The sequence below is a fragment of the Podarcis raffonei genome, chromosome 1 (genome assembly GCF_027172205.1).
Source record: "Podarcis raffonei isolate rPodRaf1 chromosome 1, rPodRaf1.pri, whole genome shotgun sequence".
NCBI lineage: Eukaryota > Metazoa > Chordata > Lepidosauria > Squamata > Lacertidae > Podarcis > Podarcis raffonei.
Window position 1 is genome coordinate 116,782,808 of NC_070602.1, and position 20,655 is coordinate 116,803,462.

The window sequence follows — 20,655 nt, forward strand, 5'->3', positions numbered from 1 at the left end:
TGGATCTTGACCTCAGTACTTGAAGGGTCACTTCTCCTCTCAGACCTAGACATCTTCATCTGAGGCCCTTCTTGATGTTTTATCATGTTGTTGTTGTTGTTGTTCTGTTGGGAGCCACCCAGAGTGGCTGGGGAAACCCAGCCAGATGGGCAGGATATAAATTATTTATTATTATTATTATTATTATTATTATTATTATTATTATTATTATTAATTTATTAGCCTCTGAGGGAAGTAGCTTTATTTATCGGTGGCATCTTGGTAGCTTCCCATATTTAACATCCAACACTCTCTCTTTCACATACACACAAAGCACAACTCATTCTACCTCTGTAGTAGGTGATGCGAGCAGCAGGAATTTCGAAACTTCCTCTCCCCGCAACCTCTCTCTTCCGTCTCCCCACACTCCTTAGTTGGTTAGATGCAAATCACCTAGGAGTGGTGGGTCCCAGAGAACAGGTGTGGGGTCTGGCTAAATGGGAAGCCCCTAGACTGGAAGCTCCCTTCTCTGCCCCTCGTATCACCCCACTGATGTTTATTACTGGCTGCTGCTAACTACAGGAGCAGCTGTGGCCTTTTTGACTCACCAGTATAGATCTCTGGGTATTCATATCTCAGGAAAAATATTGCATGACTGTTGCCTCAGATACTGTGACTAGTCTGCTCGCCTCTCTACCACCTCCCCACACCTTTTAGTCTGAGGCAACTGTGAATTTATTCAAGCAACTTGATAATATATTGACATAGAGCACTCTGACGCACACAGGCAGTTGCCTCAGCCTCACTCCATATTTAAATCGATGTATGCATCTTAGTCCATAGGACAGGATGCCTCAGGGAGGAGAGGACTCATAAATAATGTTAAGGGCGCCAAGACCAGTTTTTAAACGCAAGCTAGGTGGTTTTATGAATTTTATCAGCTATGCCAAATATCAAGCTATTTCCTGGTCTGGATCTTGAATAGTTTAAGACCAGTCATTCAAACTGCAATGCAATAAAATACAACATAAGAAACAAAAGAAGAAACACAATTAACACCAACACGAGCGGTTAATGTAATGGATGTGCCGTCTCCCATCTTCACAAACACATCGCCAGCTGAATGCAGACCATGGAGATTCTGGGCTCGTACCTCACTGTTCTGAATGTGGCTTGCCCTGTTTTAACGTTGCTTCTGATTGGCTATGGCAAATGCCACAATAACTGAACGCTACATATAGATGCAGGGAAAGAAGTTCCCCTAAAGATTAGGGTGGCCACATAACGGTCATCTCCAGGCTTGATTATTGTAACTCGCTCTACGCGGGGCTGCCCTTGAAGCTGACCCAGAAACTCCAGCAGGTGCAGAATGCCGCAGCGAGGCTCCTTAATGGGGTCCTTGCCGCGGGATCACATTCACCCAGTGCTTTCCCAACTGCACTGGCTCCTGGTGGAGTACAGCGTCAGGTTTAAGGTGCTGGTTTTGACTTTTAAAGCCCTATGTGGCCTAGGACCCACGCACCTATGGGACCGCCTCTCCTGGTATGCCCCGCGAAGGACCTTAAGGTCCACAAATGACAAGACTTTGGAGGTCCCAAGTCGTAAGGTGGTTAGATTGGTCTCAACTAGGGCCAGGGCCTTTTCAGTACTGGCCCCGACTTGGTGGAACGCTCTGTCACAAGAGACTAGGGCCCTGCGGGACTTGACATCTTTCCGCAGGGCCTGCAAGACAGAGCTGTTCCGCCTGGCCTTTGGCTTGGACTCAGTCTGACCCTTATGTGTCCCTCTCCTTATGGTTTTGATCTATGGACCACTTTTGAAGTGAGGCTGCATTTTTAATTGTATTTTAACCTGTATTTTAAATTGATGTTTTTTCCCCCTATTATGTTTTTATTGTAATTTTACTGGTGTTAGCCGCCCTGAGCCCGGCTCTGGCCAGGGAGGGTGGGGTATGAATTATTACCCTCCAAAAGAGGAATTATGTCACACACAAAATAACCCAACAGTACACAGATTTGTGTAGCATTTGCATATGATAATTCACGTGAAGTCCAGAGGGTGGTGGCATGAGAAAGGGCCTTTTTTGTATTGGCTCCCCGTTTGTGGAATGCTCTCCCCAGGGATGTTCGCTGGGCGCCTTTATTATATAATTTTAGATGCCAGACGAAAATGTTCCTCTTCAACCATGGCTGATTAATAACCTACAGCATTTTTATTGCATCTGTGGGAAGGGGGTGTTCGTTCTTTTAGTTTAATTATTTACTATGTTTTATCTTGTATTTTGTAAGGGACGCGGGTGGCGCTGTGGGTAAAAGCCTCAGCGCCTAGGGCTTGCCGATCGAAAGGTCGGCGGTTTGAATCCCCGCGGCGGGGTGCGCTCCCGCTGCTCGGTCCCAGCTCCTGCCAACCTAGCAGTTCGAAAGCACCCCCAGGTGCAAGTAGATAAATAGGGACCGCTTACCAGCAGGAAGGTAAACGCCGTTTCCGTGTGCGGCTCTGGCTCGCCAGAGCAGCGATGTCACGCTGGCCACGTGACCCGGAAGTATCTGCGGACAGCGCTGGCCCCCGGCCTCTTGAGTGAGATGGGCGCACAACCCCAGAGTCTGTCAAGACTGGCCCGTATGGGCAGGGATACCTTTACCTTTACCTATCTTGTATTTTATTCTGTGAGCTGCCCTGAGATCTTTGAAAGGGCAGTATATGAATAAAACACACACACACACACACGTGTATTGTTGCAGATTCTGAAATTATTTTCATGATCTAACTAAAAATACACACCTCACCATAGCGGGCGAGGTTGTGACCTTTGTGTGGCTGGCTCCATCTGCTGTCCCAGTTGGTGGGCAATGCCAAAACTCCTCCTAGCCTCTTTTCTTATGGTTCTTCATTTCTAAAAGGACTCTGCTGCCCTTTAAAACAGAATACTGTACACTTTCAAACAGAGGACTGTCAGTTCTCTAAACAGAGGACCGATCTTTGTAAATCAGGACATAATCTACAATTAGATTAAATCATCCTTCCTGATAGTTGGTTTGCACCCCAGTAACATGTATCCCCTGTAGAAAGGTGTGCTTCTATATTGTTCTGTTTTCAGAAGAAGCCTGGAGCACGAGAACAAGATTAATAGGCAACAGATTTGGTTTCTAATACCACCCCACCCCCTTTTAAGCCATGCAGAAGTTAAAACCATTTTATCCTTTAATATTTCCACTAGTATCACAGTTTGTAGTTGATGGCTTTACTCAGCTGGCAGTTACTCCTACATTGTAAATATTTCCAAACATATTTCTAATCTTATATATAGCCCTCATGCTAGTTCTTATATTAAACTTTGAGATCCAATAGTGTTAAATTGCTGTTCTAATTTCAGAGCGGCTTTCCTCTGTGGTGCAATGTGGGTTTTAACATCGTTCGCCTTGTTTTATGAATCTACTCTGAGCGCCTCATTGTTTCATCCATTTGCGTTGTCTAATCTAATCTAATAGTACGTTCTTGCCGACACATTTTTGTGTGATCTGCGTAACGTGAAAAGATGCCGGAATGCTACTTCTTTCCATTTAACATGTGTGCATCTTTTAAAAATAAATCAGCCAATATTAAATTGTTATCCAACATATATTTGATATGTAGCCTCCCTAGAAATACATGTGGGCTGAGGTACAGGTATAAAAAAGGGAAAAGAAAAAGAAAACAAATCATAATACAGTGGTACCTCAGGTTAAGAACTTAATTCGTTCCGGAGGTCCGTTCTTAACCTGAAACTGTTCTTAACCTGAAGCACCACTTTAGCTAATGGGGCCTCCTGCTGCCGCCGCACCGCCAGGGCATGATTTCTGTTCTCATCCTGAAGCAAAGTTCTTAACCCAAGGTAATATTTCTGGGTTAGCGGGTTTGTAACCTGAAGCATCTCTAACCTGAAGCATCTGTAATCCGAGGTAGGTAAAGGTAAAGGGACCCCTGACCATTAGGTCCAGTCGTGGCCAACTCTGGGGTTGCGGCGCTCATCTCGCTTTATTGACCGAGAGAGCCGGCGTACAGCTTCCGGGTCATGTGGCCAGCATGACTAAGCTGCTTCTGGCAAACCAGAGCAGCGCATGGAAACGCCGTTTACCTTCCCGCCGGAGCGGTACCTATTTATCTACTTGCACTTTTATGTGCTTTCGAACTGCTAGGTTGGCAGGAGCAGGAATCGAGCAACGGGAGCTCACCCCGTCATGGGGATTTGAACCGCCGACCTTCTGATCGGCAAGTCCGAGGCTCTGTGGTTTAATCCACAGCGCCACCCATGTCCCGTAACCCGAGGTGCCACTGTACAAATATACATAATACAAATCATAATACAACAGGCATATCCATGAAGCAACAGAAAAGGGGTGGAGCAACAGAATTGTTCTGGGACCAGGCCATGGGTAGGTGTAGCCAACTCTGTGGCGAAATTAAATAATAATAATAATAATACCCCACCTATCTGACTGGGTTTCCCCAGCCACTCTGGGTGGCTTCCAGCACATATAAAAAGATAATAAAATGTGTGAGGGAATGGCAGACTTACCCAGTACAGCAAGGAGCATTATCAGAGTTCAAGCAAGACAGCATCACCCAAGACAGAGCTAGTGATAATTCTGGCCTGGGAAGAGTCCCAACTGGAGGACCAGATAGAGAGAGCTAGAAGCCACATTCAGTTACCCCATCCCTGCTTGGCACAATTTTGTCTCTTATTTTTCTTCTCTCTCTCTCTCTCTCTCTCTCTCTCTCTCTCTCTCTCTCCATCATCCTTCTGTGGCAAGCCAGAATGCCCTGTGTGTGTTGAGTCCAATTTAGTTGCAGATGGCGAGCTATTAATTATTTTTTTAAAATGGCAAATGGAACTGGATTCTCGTAGATTCGGATCTCCGTGTCACTTAACAATTTATTTCGACTCCCCAATGTTGAAGTCTGTGCATGGAATGTTTATGCTCAAAGTAAGGTCCAGGGTGTTGCAGAAGTTTCTGGGGATTTTTTTATTTTATTTTTTTATTAAAGGAAAACTTTTTAATCTGGCTATTATTTCCTTTGATTGCTAATACGTTGACCCTTCGTGACACCTGCTGCTTGTTCCTGCTGAACTTTAATGCTGATCAGAGTAAAGAACACTATGGTTATTTGAAAAGGCAGGGTGTAATGCATTTCAGATTAACAGCGAAAGAAAAGCTATTCAAGAAGGCTGAGGTTCACTATGCCATAGCGCACTCTGTGCTGCTTTTCTTATTACGAGTAGGGGAAAAAAACCCGAAATGAGAATAGCACATCTTTTAATTTCCTTCCACTATTACCTCTTGATTTGCATTCAGGTCTCCCAGAAGAAATACCTCTGAATTCAGAAGAAGGCTATTTAAGCTGCATGGTGTTTAAAAAATTGCTGGAAGAGGTTAAGGTACCGTATATTATGCAGTTGACCTTACTAAGAAGCTATGTTAACAATTTAGAGTTATAATTTTCTCCAGTTACATTTTGTTAAAATATTTCTTTTTTCCCCTCATTTTATTTTTTCATAGCAAAACTCATTATCCCTTCTAGGTACCCCTGCAGGTTAAACCCTTCGATTTTTATCTTAACTTGTTTTGTTAGCTTTTTAAATGGCATTAAAAATTATATGAAAAGTTATTTGACTCGCAGAGAATTATCTGGTCCTTTTCCCTTTCAGCGGAGTGAATTATTTTGTTTTGTCTTTTCATCTCCTTTCATTGCAAGGAGCTAGCAGCAGACAGCATCCTCTAATACAGTAACGCAGTGTTTCCAGGATTATTATTTTTTCTTCCTTTTTTTTTACTCTTAGGGACTGAGTAAAAGTGATTTTTGCCTCTCAGTTAAAAATAAAATAAAATGGGATACTATTAGAATGAACAAAAGCTGGGAGATTTAAACATCCGCCCGTTGCTACTGTCCCCTTCCTGAGCTAAGTGCTGAGGGGTATTGTGGCAATTCCAAGCATTTTTGGGATGAGGCTGGTTTTATGGATTTATTTCAGTGGAGCATTAGATCTAGATTTTATTGCCCTGATGGATATCTTAGGCCGGAGACAAGGGAGTGTGGCCCTGTTGTTTCTTCTCCATGGGGAATTGGAGGCGCCATTTTAAGGTGGTTCCATTCCTTCCTGGATCACCAATACCAGAAGATGGTAGCATTATGCTATAACATGAAAACTAGAATTGTAGAGTTAGAAGGGGCCGTGAGAGTCATCTAGTCAGGATTTTTAAAAGAGTCCTTGGCATGCACATCTTTTATTCTTAACAGCTACACAAAATAACTGAAGTCATATGTGGAGATTTTGGGGCGAGGTTTTATCAATATCCAGTATATCTGAAGGAGCGTCTCCTCCCCCATCGTTCTGCCCGGACACTGAGGTCCAGCTCCGAGGGCCTTCTGGCGGTTCCCTCATTGCGAGAAGCCAAGTTACAGGGAACCAGGCAGAGGGCCTTCTCGGTAGTGGCGCCCGCCCTGTGGAACGCCCTACCATCAGATGTCAAAGCGATAAACAACTACCTGACATTCAGAAGACATCTGAAGGCAGCCCTGTTCAGGGAAGTTTTTAATATGTGACATTTTAGTGTATTTTTCATCTTTGTTGGAAGCCGCCCAGAGTGGCTGGGGAAACCCAGCCAGATGGGCGGGGTACAAATAATAAATTATTACTATTATTATTATTATTATTATTATTATTATTATATGCAGATAACGTAACAGCTTTATTTCTCTTTTTCAACTGATTTGGGTGACGCAGTGGACAGGGCCATCTTTACCCATAGGTGCTAGGGGTGCGGGGCACCCGGGCGCCAGGCTCTCAGGGGCACCAGGCCGAGAGTCCGGGGCCCAAGAGTTGAGTCCAGGGAAGAGCCTGACCGTCAGTTGAAGCGCCGCGGCGGGCTCTTCTGCTCCGGGCGGCTCTGCGTCACAAGTTTGGGGGCGACTGAGCCAGTGAGATGCTGAGGTGGCCAGCGAGCTCCGCCCTCCTGCGCGCCTGGGACTGGTCAACCTGGGGGGCGGGCGGATCTTTGCACCCCGGCGCCACATATGCTTAAGACAGCCCTGGCAGTGGAACTACTAAAATAGTGCTTGATCATGGGCTGAGATGTAAGTGATGTTGGTTGGCAATTTGGCTACCTGAATGCCATTTATTATGCTTTTGTATAGGACTGCACTCCCTCCGGTGTGCTTGGCGGTTTGAGAGGGTGCTACTTGAACCATCTCTGTCACTTGGAGGCACAGATTTCTCCTGTTGAATGGAAGAGCTTTTACCAGTTTAGGTAGGCTGACTTGTCAGCTGCAGTCCTATCTGGACAAGAGACAGCATGGTCTCAGTGATTCTTGCTCTGGTGTTTACAGTGGTACCTGCCTCGGTTTTTGAATGTAATCTGTTCTGGAAGACTGTTCGACTTCCGGGTTACTTCTGGGTTTTTGGTGTTCAAAAACTGAAATGTTCGACTTCCAAGATGTTCAAAAACCAAGGTACCACCGTATAGTTACTTTCTCCTGGAATCATGCATTGAGGCTCAACAGTGCAGGAGTTGAAACTTGGTATGTTGTTAAAGCAGTTCCATGAACTTCAGAGCTTCAGACTCTTGATGCATGTCTTTCTGTTGCAGACAGATATACTGTCTGCTTTTGAACAAAGAGGAACAACGTCTGCAACCAGATCTTCCTCACTGCCCACAGCGGAAACCCAAAATTCAGCTTTCCCGTTCTGCAGATTGGAATTGAAAGCCAAGGAATGCATGGGGGTCTGGATCCCAGCTATGGGCTAGTATCCTCAGTTTTCCACTTCAAATGTTTCCAGAAAACAGAGGGACGCGGGTGGCACTGTGGTCTAAACCAGAGCCTAGGACTTGCCGATCAGAAGGTCGATGGTTCGAATCCCCGCGACGGGGTGAGCTCCCGTTGTTCGGTCCCAGCTCCTGCCCACCTCGCAGTTTGAAAGCACGTCAAAGTGCAAGTAGATAAATAGGCACTGCTCCGGCGGGAAGGTAAACGACGTTTCCGTGCACTGCTCTGGTTTGCCAGAAGCGGCTTAGTCATGCTGGCCACATGACCCGGAAGCTGTCTGCGGACCAACACCGGCTCCCTCGGCCTGAAAGCGAGATGAGCGCGCAACCCCAGAGTCATCTGCGACTGGACCCTAATGGTCAGGGGTACCTTGACCTTGGATGACCATCTGTCATGGATGTTTTCGCTAAGTTTCCTGCATTGCAGGGGTATGGACTAGATGTCCCTGTCTGTGCTACAAAAAGGATGTGGGGAGACAGTGAGGCACCAAGAATGTGGATACAAAACCCATGCTTAGATATTGAATGAAAAGCATGGCATCCATTTACCACAAGACGACCAGGCAACTGATTACAGCAAGATCGCTGTACCCTACAAATGGGAAACACTTTGAATGCTCAAAAGGGCTTCAGTCTTCACTGTATCTTTCCTCTTTCTCTTGATATTCTTTCTCAAGCTCTGACTTCTAGCAACAACTCTCTCTCTCTCTCTCTCTCTCTCTCTCTCTCTCTCTCTGTGTGTGTGTGTGTTAAAGGCATACTTAAAATTTGCTTTAAAAGATGCAAATTGTCTCATCTTTGATAGTGGATGTTGACATGAAATCTAATGAGGGAAGATATCAATTGTCATAAGCGTTAATTTAAGCTGTTTATTTTATCATCAACATGTAGCTCCTTTGAGACCATGGGGGGTGGCTTGAGTAGCGCAAAGGAGAAGACTGTTGTTTTCAAAAGCAGCATTAGTTTGATCATTTATAAATTCCTGCACGCCAGCTGCGTGCCTAGATTATTCATGCTACTACAATTAATACCATTAAGCAGGAAACACAGGCATCCTTGGGAGACTATTGCGGAAAGGTGTCAGATCTTAAACCAGGTTCTGTTGCTCCGCGTAAAATAGAACCAGAAGTTGCTTCTGCAACGGCACTTTGCGATTGTATTGTAAACAGCTGTGATCCACCCTGGGCCCTTCACGCGAGGGACAGACAAAAGTCAAATTTAAAACAAAAGCCACTGAAGCTCTGCCTCCACTAATGAAAAGCTAAAGGAAGCACCCATTTGTGGGACAAGTATAAAGGAAGAATATGGCAAGGCTCATTTTAAAAGGGTGAAATGAGGAGGTTCGTAAATGTGTCTTTACTCTTTCCAGGTTTGAAGAAGACTCTTCTTTACCCAAAGTGAGGCAGCCACCTCAGGCAGGAAGCCAATTTGGGCTGTTGTGAAAAAGTACCAAAATGGTTAGTTATTTCAATTTTCCTTGTTTTTTGACTTCCAGGGGAGGGGAGGTATTTTATGTGGGATTTTCTGCCTCACGTGTCAAAATAATTTGGGTACTATGTAGGGAGGCATGAATATATAGATTTCAGCTTCTCATTTTTCCAACCATAAGTTCAGTTCTCCACATTGCTACATCGGTTTCCTCACCAGAATTCACGAGCATTTTAGTGCGGATTTCTCTAAAACACACCCATTTTTTCTATGTGATTTGGCCTTATATACACACCTTTGTTGTTGTTGTTGTTTAGTTGTTTAGTCGTGTCCGACTCTTCGTGACTCCATGGACCAGAGCACGCCAGGCACTCCTGTCTTCCGCTGCCTCCCACAGTTTGGTCAAACTCATGCTAGTAGCTTCGAGAACACTGTTCAACCATCTCGTCCTCTGTCGTCCCCTTCTCCTTGTGCCCGCCATCTTTCCCATCAGGGTCTTTTCCAGGGAGTCTTCTCTTCTCATGAGGTGGCCCAAGTACTGGAGCCTCAGCTTCACAATCTGTCCTTCCAGTGGGCACTCAGGACTGATTTCCTTCAGAATGGAGAGGTTTGATCTTCTTGCAGTCCATGGGACTCTTAAGAGTCTCCTCCATACACACCTTTACAAAACAATTTTCACGAATATATGCATTTATATGCACACTTTACCCTTGTGTATGCATTTTTGAATACGCCAGTTGGAAAACTGCACTGCAAAATTTGGGGAAAGTCTGTTCCGGTTCTCATCTTGTTTCAGAAAATGTAAGTTTACCTTAAAATGCAAACTGAATCAAATGCCCCTCCCCCTTCCCCTACGTACCTTGACTTGGGATATGGGAAGGGTAGCAAAGTGTCTTGGGCCAGCCCTGAGGCTGAGGAACACCACCCTTTGCACTAGCTCAGTGAAAATGTTGGTTTCTAAAAATCTGGAGGGAGCTTCCTTTCACAATCAAGAAACCTCGGCCTGTCAATTGTACACTCACCTTCCCATTTTATGCCAGGCTGATGACTAAATTCCAGGATTATTGCCTGGTCTGTTAACGTGATTTTTAAAGGGTGGGGACATGCCCCAATCTGTCGTTTGAAGAGAGACAATCCCTGCCTGAGTTTAGGAGGCTTTTGAGAGCATTGTTTTCCTCTCTTGCCTCTCCCAGCGTGCTGCATTAAACCCTTTGGACTCACGTAACACGTATGAGTAGGTTGCCCTTCACCGAGTTGTCTCTACTTGTCTCTGTTTGCTGGAGTTGAGAAAGCCATTTCTATGCAATGGCCCCTGAATTCTTCTCTGGGTCCTTTTCACCTTCAAAAAGGCAGGCCACTTACACTGAGGTTGGATTCTTGTTGTGCATTCATCCCGATTTGCTTGCAGGGTGTTCAGATGCCTTCCTTTCGGCTGTTTCTTCATCCTACACCTTTCTGTGCATTTGCTGCAGACCACAAAGCACCCAATTCTTTTATGAAGTGGATTTGTCTTGCTAGGGCAACAGGGCCCTTGAACCCCTTTTAACTGTACAAACCTAAAGTTCCAATGTGCTTGAATGCCTTCAGTCTAGTGAAGCCCAAACTCATAGGAAGGCAAGCCAGACCAATGGTCCAGTCCAACCTGGAGATACTATGGATTGAATCGGAAGCTTTCTGGCATGCAAAGTCTGCTCTATCATTTGCGCTATGGTCCAGCTATTTCAGTGTCAAATAGGAGGTTTGCTGAAAGAGAGAGAGGAGGGAAGTACTTATTGAATGCATAATAGCAAAGTTCAGCTACTGTCTACGTTGGGCAAAGATAGTGTCTATAGTAATAGATCAAGGTGCAAATAACAGGCGCTACCGTTTTTAATAAAGGATGGCACACATGCTTTCATTGGCAGTTACGTTTAATGAAGATAGTGCATTTTATTTACATAAAACATACAACACACTCCTCGTAGCCATGAAATGTAGAGCGTGTACAGTACAAAGACCAAATTGTACTTCAATTACATGCTGAATAAAACAAGATTAAAGTAATTTGTTGTGGCGCAACAACGAACACGTAAAGAAATAAATAATCCTCACAATGAACTGACGTTTCTGTATACTGCCTACTTAAAAGTGCAAAACGGTTCCTGAAAATCGGAGGATATTTTGTAAAGTTTAAAATCCAGAAAAGACAAACCTAATCAGCCCAAAGGTGTAGCTGATTGTCAAAGGTTTCAGTGCCCAGGAAAAAAGAAACATTATTATTTTGAAAAGATGTTGTGCATATTGTGCTCTTTCTGAAGAAGTTTTGTGGGTTGTTGTTGTTTTTTGCAAGTTTTCAATGCTTTCCCCCCCCCTCCTCCCAAACTATCATTACTTTTTTCCTGGCATTTTGTAAAATCCTGATTGGCAGTTTAAAGAAAAATCCCAAAAGAAATGAAATGTAAACAAATATGTACCTAAGTATTAGAGGCCCAGTCAGTGCTCAGGTTAACTTAAGTGGCCACAATGCTCTACTGTAGTAAGGCAAATGTGGTTAAGAGCTGACTTAAAAAATATAATTCTCTTACAGGGAAAGGCTTTTTTGACTATTCTCCGAATACTAAAGCCATGGCAATTCATAACTGTACCTTGTTTTCTGCCATTAGGTATTTTATTTTTAATTTTTCTTTTGCTACTGAAGCTCTTGAGAGCCAAACATGCAAAACCAAGGGCAGAAGTTGGCCTTCAGTTTAATAATGTATTAGAAAATACTGCTATTTCTTTTATTAGATAAGAGAACCCACCTATACATTCACTGGAAACGGCAGAAGTTATAGGATCAACTTTTCACCAGCTGTTATACCATTTTGTTTTTCATGTCCTCTTTTTCTCTCCTTTTTTTAATTTCTTAAATAAAGATTTATTTTATATACAAGACGTTTCGTGTGTTTCAAAACGAACCAGAAGTATATATAACACCAGTAATCTCCCAGCTACAGCTCACGACCTCTTCAAACAGCCTCTGTTATTTCTCAGGGAAGGCAGTTACCATTGTGCGTTAATTACCTAAGATGTTAGAATCTGTTGTTGCTTATTTTTGCAGTGGCAGTGCAGTAGCACAGAAAGTCGAACAAATGACCTTGTACCGGAGGAAAAGGGGAAGGTGTAATCACTTGAAAGGTTTTAAGCACGTCGTGGTTCTAGCCGGTGTGACATCTGTGATAAAGTCCTCTGGTTGTCAATCACACTTAATTGCCGAACGTAACTCCGGACATCCTGATGGTTTTTATTCACCAGAGATGCGTCGGGATCTGATGAAACAGAAGTGATGTGCTATTGGTACGCTTAGTCAAACGCAAATCTGAGCAGAACAAGACAAGCCACGCAGCCTTCCACCAGCAGAATAATATATAAACATGCAAAGCCAGAACGCCACATTCACAAAGCCCCGTCCTTCCCTCCCTTTCAAATTAACCTTGCTGCATTCTTCTGTAATCCTCGTCCCACAAATTGGTGCTTCGTTTAGTTCTCTTTGGTTATTTTTCACAAATACTGGAGGAACGGTGTGCATTATTTTATCAGCATAGGTAACCTGATTAAAACCCCAAAACCTTGATATCTCTAGTAAAATGACTCAGGAGGCACACCCTGATTTCAGTAGAATTAGATTGTGCCTCTAACATAGGCTGTAATTCCAGATTGTGTTCGCAGCCTATAAACTTGTGGCATAGAGGGAACAACTGTATCAGTAACAACACACATATTTTGATACTTACTGAAAGGCTGGCTCCGGCAGAATTTCACTGTCCTAACGGTTTTTGAAATCATACGCTGAAAGGAAAAAATAATAGCCAACCATATTAAAACCATCGTCCTGCATGTGGCAAGCAAGCCTGTCAGAATTAAAAAGGGTTTAGTCTAGACTTCCTCCCCATTCCAGGAGCCCTACTTTTCTATAGGCATGCCTCTTTTAACATGGGGATGCATTTATAGATGGACTGCTCCACCTATGTTCAGAAATGATAAAATGCCCCACACGTGCTTTTCTGCAGTATCTGAACAAGCTCTCTGAGGCTTTTCCAGCAACAATGACAATGACAGGTGATTTGCTTAGGTTTGTATGCAACCTAAGCAAATCACCATGTGGGATCAAACCAAGGCTCTATTTATAATTCAGCCTGGTGTCTTCCAGAAGCTTTGAAACAAAAAGATCATCAGCCCCAGCTAGTATAGCTAATTGTCAAGGATGATGGGAGTTGTAGTAAAAAAAACCCCCAAAACACCTGGAGGATACCAGCTTGAAGAAGGCTGATAGGACATGGAGACAATTTGCTTTCTTTTTTTGTCGCCCCCAGGTATCTGCTATTCAGAAACACACTGCTTGTGAACAAGGAGGCAAGATTCTGCTGTCCTATCTGTTGAATGAATTTGTTTAATCCTTTTTCTGTTCCGGTAAAATCTTTTCAGTGACCTCCTCCATACTGAACAGGTGTTTATTTATGTTTCATTCTTACATTTACCTGGGAGTGTTTTAAAAAACCATGCAGTACCAAACATTTGGAAACAGCAGTGAACACAAACACAACATTCCCGTTGCCACATCTACCGAAAGGTACTGTACCAAAGAGGAATGGTTGCCAATGACTCTTTCAGACCAATACGACTCAGGAAAACATATAACTGTACAATGCACGGACCCTTTGCATTTTTTAAAAAATTTATGGTTATAAATCTGGTTCTTTTTATTATTTTTCATTTAGGAATCTGGCTTTCAAACTGGTTGTAAAGCTGGCCTTAGTAATGTTTCATAAGGGAAACAGTAGATCAGGTGTCCCCAAACGTGGCTCTCCAGATCTTTCAGGACTACAATTCCATCATCCCTGACCGCTGGTTCTGCTAGCTAGGGATGATGGGAGTTGTAGTCCAAAAACAGCTGGAGACCCACGTTTGGGAAACCCAGCAGCAGATTGTTGACTCTACTTACAAATTCAAACGTCTAAGGGATAACAAAGAGTTCAAAGTTCTGCACACAAAAAATACAGTCGTACCTCAGAAAAGTCGAACGGAATCCGTTCCGGAAGTCCGTTCGACTTCCAAAACGTTCGGAAACCAAGGTGTGGCTTCCGATTGGCTGCAGGAATCTCCTGCAGCCAATCGGAACCCATAGAACCCGCGTTGGACGTTCGGGTTCCAAAGAACGTTTGCAAACCGGTTCAGGAGCCACAACGTTCAACTCGCAAGGTGTTCAGGATCCAAGGTACAGCTGTAATAATAATAATCCCAACCCAACAACACACACACACATGCAACCCCCACCATCAAACTGTTTGCTAACTTTGTATCCCCCTCCCCCCCAAAAATAGTTTAAGTTTTCCCAGTGTGGTTTGGAACTCCATTGCTGGAAAGTTATGCAGCACTAAATCTGGATCCCTCCACAACACAGCCAACCATACATTACAATGAATTCTCCAGGCTGGCCCCGTCATCTCGACACCCTCATCCTGCAGTTCCAATTCAGCTTGCAGGCAGCCTAGAATAGTGGCAGCAAGCCAGGACATTTTCTGCTAATCCATTCCTAGACCCAGGCTCCAATGTTGTTATAAATATTCATACCACACCACACAAAAACCACTAAGGGTTTAAGTCACATACTTCACTTTTTTTTTTTGCATAATCTTTATGTTCCAAAAACGAAAGAATGCTTGCCCTCTCTTCCCCCGCCCCCCCCATAAGGATCAGTGCGTGGATTCCTTTTGTTCAGCTCCATAAAACCTGAAAACCAATATGCACAAATTCGCTAATCCTCATTTCACACCTCAAGGGTGAAGAGTCTCAGTAAAAAGGAGAACCAGTGGCTGGTGGCACTATTTTTGTACGGCCATGGATGGAGAAGCTTGTGTTGCAGAGGCGTCTTGGAATGCCCCTATGGGCTGCTTTTCAGCAAGTACCATGACAGCGATATTCTCGCGAAGCACATTAGATAAGTGCCACCAGAAGCTCTTTTCCTGACGCAAGGAATTTGGGGAGGGGGGAGAGAGACAGGGACAACAGTGGAATCTGTTCTTGTGCATCTTGCTTTTCCATCAGGAAGGCATGTTCCTCTCATGGCCAACTCCAGGCATAAAGGCAAAACTCTCTAGCTGGGCCCCCAGCTATGCACCTGCAGTTCTTCGCATAGCTGTCAACTTACAGATTTGAAAATAAGGGACCAGCAGCCTCGAAAAGTAAGGGATCAGCAGCCAAAATAAGGGATTTTCCCAGCACATGTATGTTCAACTTCTGAGCCCCTCTGAGCCAAAGGCAGAAAGCCCAGCCAGCAGCCAAACGAAGCCTCAAGCGGTGCTTCCCACAGCACAACAACTCGGCAAAGGGGATGCAGCAAGGAAAACCACCGTCACCTCTCCGCTGGGAAGCGCTGAGCAAAGGCGAGTCCCCAGGCAACACAGCCGATTTGATCGGCACAAGGCATGCAAGCTCCATCCCCTAGTCGTTCTTAGACTCCTTATTGGGTGAGCAATGCAGCCAAGCAACACAGTTGGAGCCTCCCTCCTCCCTGGCCGGCAGGGAGGGAGGGAGAGGAGCTGCTTCCTTTGAAACCCGGGAAATTTAAGGGACATCATCAATAAGGGACAGCAGCGGGACACGGCACTGGGATAAGGGGCTGTCCCGCCAAATAAGGGACGCTTGACAGCTATGGTTCTTCGTCTACCTTTACCTACAACAGAAGCCTTGATTTTTTTTCTTGGTCAGGTTAGGAGCCACAGTTTTGCAGCTGCATTTTATCCCCATTGCCTGGATCAGGCAAAACAGGACTGGGAGAAGATGCTGTGTCGGTAAGTGACAGGTAGGTTAGTGAAGACTGGATTTTAAAAAAAACAAACCCTGACCAGGACTCCTGCGCCTTTTGGGAGTTGTGCAAAAAGGCAAATTTCTGCAGCTTTTGTCATTCCTGCATGAAAAGTGGTACCTGCCAGGACGCTTTCTTTAGCGCAGCTATTAAAGACAGAGAAGGCCTGTCCTAGGCCTCTAGTCCCCCCCCCCCCGACAGCACCAGTGCCAAATATTTGACTGCATAATTCGTCCTGGAGAACTCACTAGCCTGACAGGTGAATGGCAGCCTCACAGAATCAGGCAATTTGCAAAACTGGCTTCTGGTTTTTTTGGTGGTGGTGGTGGGGAATTAAAGCCCCACTGGGCTTGATTTTTGGCACAGATTAAGTCACAACTCTCCCTAACAGCAGACGATGCAGCAAACCTTCATCTCTGGGATGTACTGAATGGTCTTTCGGGCAAACACCAATGTTCCCTGCATGTAGAAAATGGGCATGTGAGGGGAAATCTAAGGCCTTTATCTTCCTGACCTTTTTTTTAAAAAAAATATTATTTACCTCATAAATAATTTCTCCAGACAACTACACTTTACTAATATTCAAAATATTTTGTTGCTATGGTTATTATTTTATTATTTGCACAGAAAACCATCCGTTCACAAGAGCTCCGTTGGCATGCTTAAAGTTAGAGACCTGCAACATTAAAAAAAACCGGGCCTTTGTCGTACTATGGGGTGCTAACTCAAACAAAAAGGCCTCTGAATTTGTGGTCTAATGCAGACAGTCTTTACGGGCTCCAGGGATGCCATTGCCTGCTCAACATGCTGTACCAAATCCATTAGGAAAATCAAAATAGTTTTAAAATAGGTAGGTTTTTTTTAAATAATAATAAAAAATAGTACAGTGTTATTAACATGCCATTACACAATCCATTGACTTGGTATGTGAGAGGCTGCCCTCTAGAGGCTGATTTGGAGAACAGGTAGTCTGAGCGAAAAGTGAAAGAAAAAAGAGAAAAAGGAAGCAGCAGAATTCTATTAACTGATGTGCGTCAAGGAAGTCCGTTTCCTAAGGAAGCAGGAAATTCCAGGTAGATCAGAATATGCCTAACCATTGGCATTTGCCAGCAAAATTAGCTACTGAGAGAAATTAGGCAGATAAATAATGATTTTGGTAAGAGAACTTGCTGTGGCTTCGTTGGCAGTATATAGACGAGCAACGCTAACCTGCAAGGGGCAAGTAACTTTAAAATTTATGCTGGATCTATGGAATTAAATCAGTGGTTCATTTATTTGCCAATCACTTCAAAGCATTTCCAAACTGCTTAGGATTTCAAAATCTTCAAGTGGTATACATAAAAGCAACAAAACAGTATACAGTATATACCTTGGAAGTTGAACGGAATCCGTTCCAGAAGTCCATTCGACTTTCAAAACGTTTGGAAACCAAAGTGCGGCTTCTGATTGGCTGCAGGAAGGTCCTGCAGCCAATCGGAAGCCATGGAAGCCCCTTCGGACGTTCAGCTTCCAAAAATACTTTACAAACCGGAACAGTCACTTCAGAGTTTGCTGTGTTCGGGAGCCAAAACATTCGAGAACTAAGCTGTTCGAAAAGCAAGGTACGACTGTACTTAAAAACACAGATCTGCAACCCAGAAAGGCAATAGATTTTACTCTGAACTGAAACCTGCTGCACTCTATATTTTCCAGTCTGAAAGCCTGCCTTGTCCCGGGGCCAGCCTGCTACTCAGCCCATTTTGTACAACTATGGGGTGGACCCACATCCCAAAAGCAATGGGAATCAGTTTCCCCCCACCCATTTCTATAGGATGCAGGTAACGCCCAGTGCTCAGACATCACTCTTACAGAGCCATCGAAAATCTTGCTTTAGTAATATGCCCTACTTACCATTTTTTCAAAGTTCACTAGATTGTCGATGAAGGTCTTGTTCCCTTCATGGATAAATGTCATGTCTGCAATACAAATAAAGGCACCACGTGTGTAACTGGCAATAGTTGAATCCGACATAGATAGATATCCAGTCACTGAGAAGATGGACCAACTTTTTCACTTCCTACATGTTATTGCCCATTCAAAGCATTTACTTGTGAAAAGTAAAAGAAAAAGAAAAAAGTAACATTTAGACAGTAACGCTTAGATTTGTGAAAGAACCTTTTTCTTTCTTAGGACTTCTGCAAAATGGGGAAATGGGGATCAAAAGTATCATTTGAGATTATTATTATTATTATTATTATTATTATTATTATTATTATTATTATTATTGCATGCTCTTCACCCCCTTCAGATAGTTACCTTTTATGAGTAAAGGCATGAATGGAATAACGGGAGGTTGAAGTTTAGCCACCGTCAGTCTGTAGGCCCTGTGATTTCTTGATGGGTCCTAGGGGGGGGGGGGAGACACAGTCAGACCTGTGCAAGTATTTCGTAAAATACAAATATTTGTTAGTCAACAGTTGTGTGTTTTTTTAAAAAAATGTAATAATTTCATAACCTAATTTATGCTTCGTTCATAATAAGGATAGTCTTCTTTCAACACTTCTTTGGAAAGATAGTAATCATCCATTTCATTAGCTGCCTGTTCCTTATAAGTTACGTGCTGTCTGATGAGAGTGTAATTACTTAACAAAAGAAGTGTTTATTATCAAAAGGGAAAATACAGCTAGAGGTGTGGTTATTAAACAGTGTGCTTATCTGAAGAAGAGAACTGTTGCATGCTTCTCCTTTATGCATTCGCTGAGCCATCTCTATAAAACTCTAAAACCATGAATCTGTAACAATAATGCATGCAGGTTGGAATATAGAATCTAGCAGAAATATCAAGGGATGATAAAGTTTTCTAAATTTCCCAGGCCGATTTTAAGTAGGGCATATATTTTCTCAGAATAGGCTCCCTGAGAGTATAATTTATTAGTCATACATGCTTGTTTTATCAGTGCTGTGGCGGGCTCATAAACTCCTTAAAGTCACACAAGGACACATAAAACGTTGGAAAGTAGACAAATTCAGATCAGGTGTTCAGAACCCAGGGTGAATCCAGGTAGCGCACACTTAAGCATTAAGCCAGTTACCATTAAGCTTTCAAACTCTGCATAGATCTTCTTGAACTTGCTCGGAAGTTTCTGTCAATAAAAGAGACAAGCACAGATGTGGGAAGCCTGTAATCGAATCAAGATGGACTGAACTGTGTGTGCGGCGGACTGAATTTGCCCAACGCACAGTTCCTACAATACAGCCCCGAGATGGAAAAAGACTTGCTCTTTTGCCACAGGTTTACAACAATGCAGCTGCGGGGGGGGGGAATACAGTAAGTCTCCTAGCAACCAGATTATAAATAGAGAGCCACGAAGCTTTTAGCCGTTTGGGATCCAAAATACACCCCACCCCTCCCCCAATACCCTGGGAAATGCCAGAGAGATTTTCTCTTGGTTCGCAGAGGTTATGGAGCAGCAAAGCGGTCCACATGCCAGTGTGGATTTCCCAGCGTTCATCTGCAGGGTTTGTTTGGGGGTTTTTTTTTGTGGGGAGGGGATGAAGAAGACACATCTGTTTCAAGTTTCACGTCGGCCTCATCTTTAGTGCAGCGCATTTAAGAAATAAAAAATGACGTCCTTGGGAGCAGTGATCTGGCGAAATTATTTACATTAAAGGACAACAGACCTCTGCAATGTGTACACAGACCAATCGTTCCTCAAGTGCGCACTTCCGGAAGGTGCTGTATAATATGAACTACCACATATAATCTGAGCTAGCTCTGGAACCAAAGGTCACTGTTTCTCTCTCTCTCTCTCTCTCTCCCTCTCTCTCTCTCTCTCCTTTGTTATCATTACTGGAACACGTATGACTAAGGTCAGGATCCAACAAATGTATACACTAGTTCTCTGAGCTACAGGGGACTTTCAACTTGTTGTTTTTAAATGACCATCAGCTCCCTCACAGGAACATGGGAAGCTGCCTTATGCTGAGTTCATTGCCATTAGGTCCATTGAGCTCACTGGCATTCCTGTTGACTAGCCATGGCTATCCTGGGTTTCAGGCAGAGAATCTGGGCGGCTTCCAACCAAATATTAAAATACAGTGATACATCAAACATTAAAAGCTTCCCTAAACAGGGCTGCCTTTAGATGTCTTCTAAAAGTTTGGTAGCTGTTGTTCTCTTTGACATCTGGTGGGAGGGCGTTCCACAGGGCGGGTGCCACTACCGAGAAGGCCCTCTGCCTGGTTCCCTGTAACTTGGCTTCTCACAGCGACGGAACCACCAGAGGGTCCTCGGCGCTGGACCTCAGTGTCTGGGTAGAATGATGGGGGTGGAGACGCTTCTTCAGATATACTGGACTGAGGCCATTTAGGGCTTCTCAACTAGTTGGGTCACTGGCTTGATCCAGCACAGCCCTTCTTATGTTTGGTTCCACTGAAACTGTAAACTATGGTAAATGGTTTACTGTGAATGCAGAGATCACTACTGCTTCACTCCTCCATTAGCATAAGCAATGGCACAGAACCACAATCCCAGGGCTTAGTGTGATGAAATCACCAGGAACCGTGACTTGTTTTGCTCTGAACAAACCATGAATGGTAAGCGAAAAGGAAATCTTGACTTCATCTTGTGGTCTGTGGTGCCTG

General features: G+C 43.9%; 1 protein-coding gene across 6 annotated transcripts in view; it reads right to left on the reverse strand.

Moving 5' to 3' along the window:
- Window positions 1-11,101: 11,101 nt before the first annotated feature.
- The window catches only part of RAPGEF4 (Rap guanine nucleotide exchange factor 4), a 173,078-nt gene continuing 163,524 nt past the window's right edge, over window positions 11,102-20,655 (reverse strand). For all 6 annotated transcript variants that reach the window (XM_053359411.1, XM_053359436.1, XM_053359405.1 and 3 more), the window contains 5 exons: window positions 19,104-19,154; window positions 18,328-18,415; window positions 17,923-17,987; window positions 12,962-13,016; window positions 11,102-12,496 (listed from right to left, as the gene is read on the reverse strand). In XM_053359411.1, the coding sequence (XP_053215386.1) occupies window positions 12,369-12,496; window positions 12,962-13,016; window positions 17,923-17,987; window positions 18,328-18,415; window positions 19,104-19,154 (387 nt within the window). In that variant the 3' untranslated portion in view covers window positions 11,102-12,368. The remainder of the gene's footprint in view (window positions 12,497-12,961; window positions 13,017-17,922; window positions 17,988-18,327; window positions 18,416-19,103; window positions 19,155-20,655) is intronic.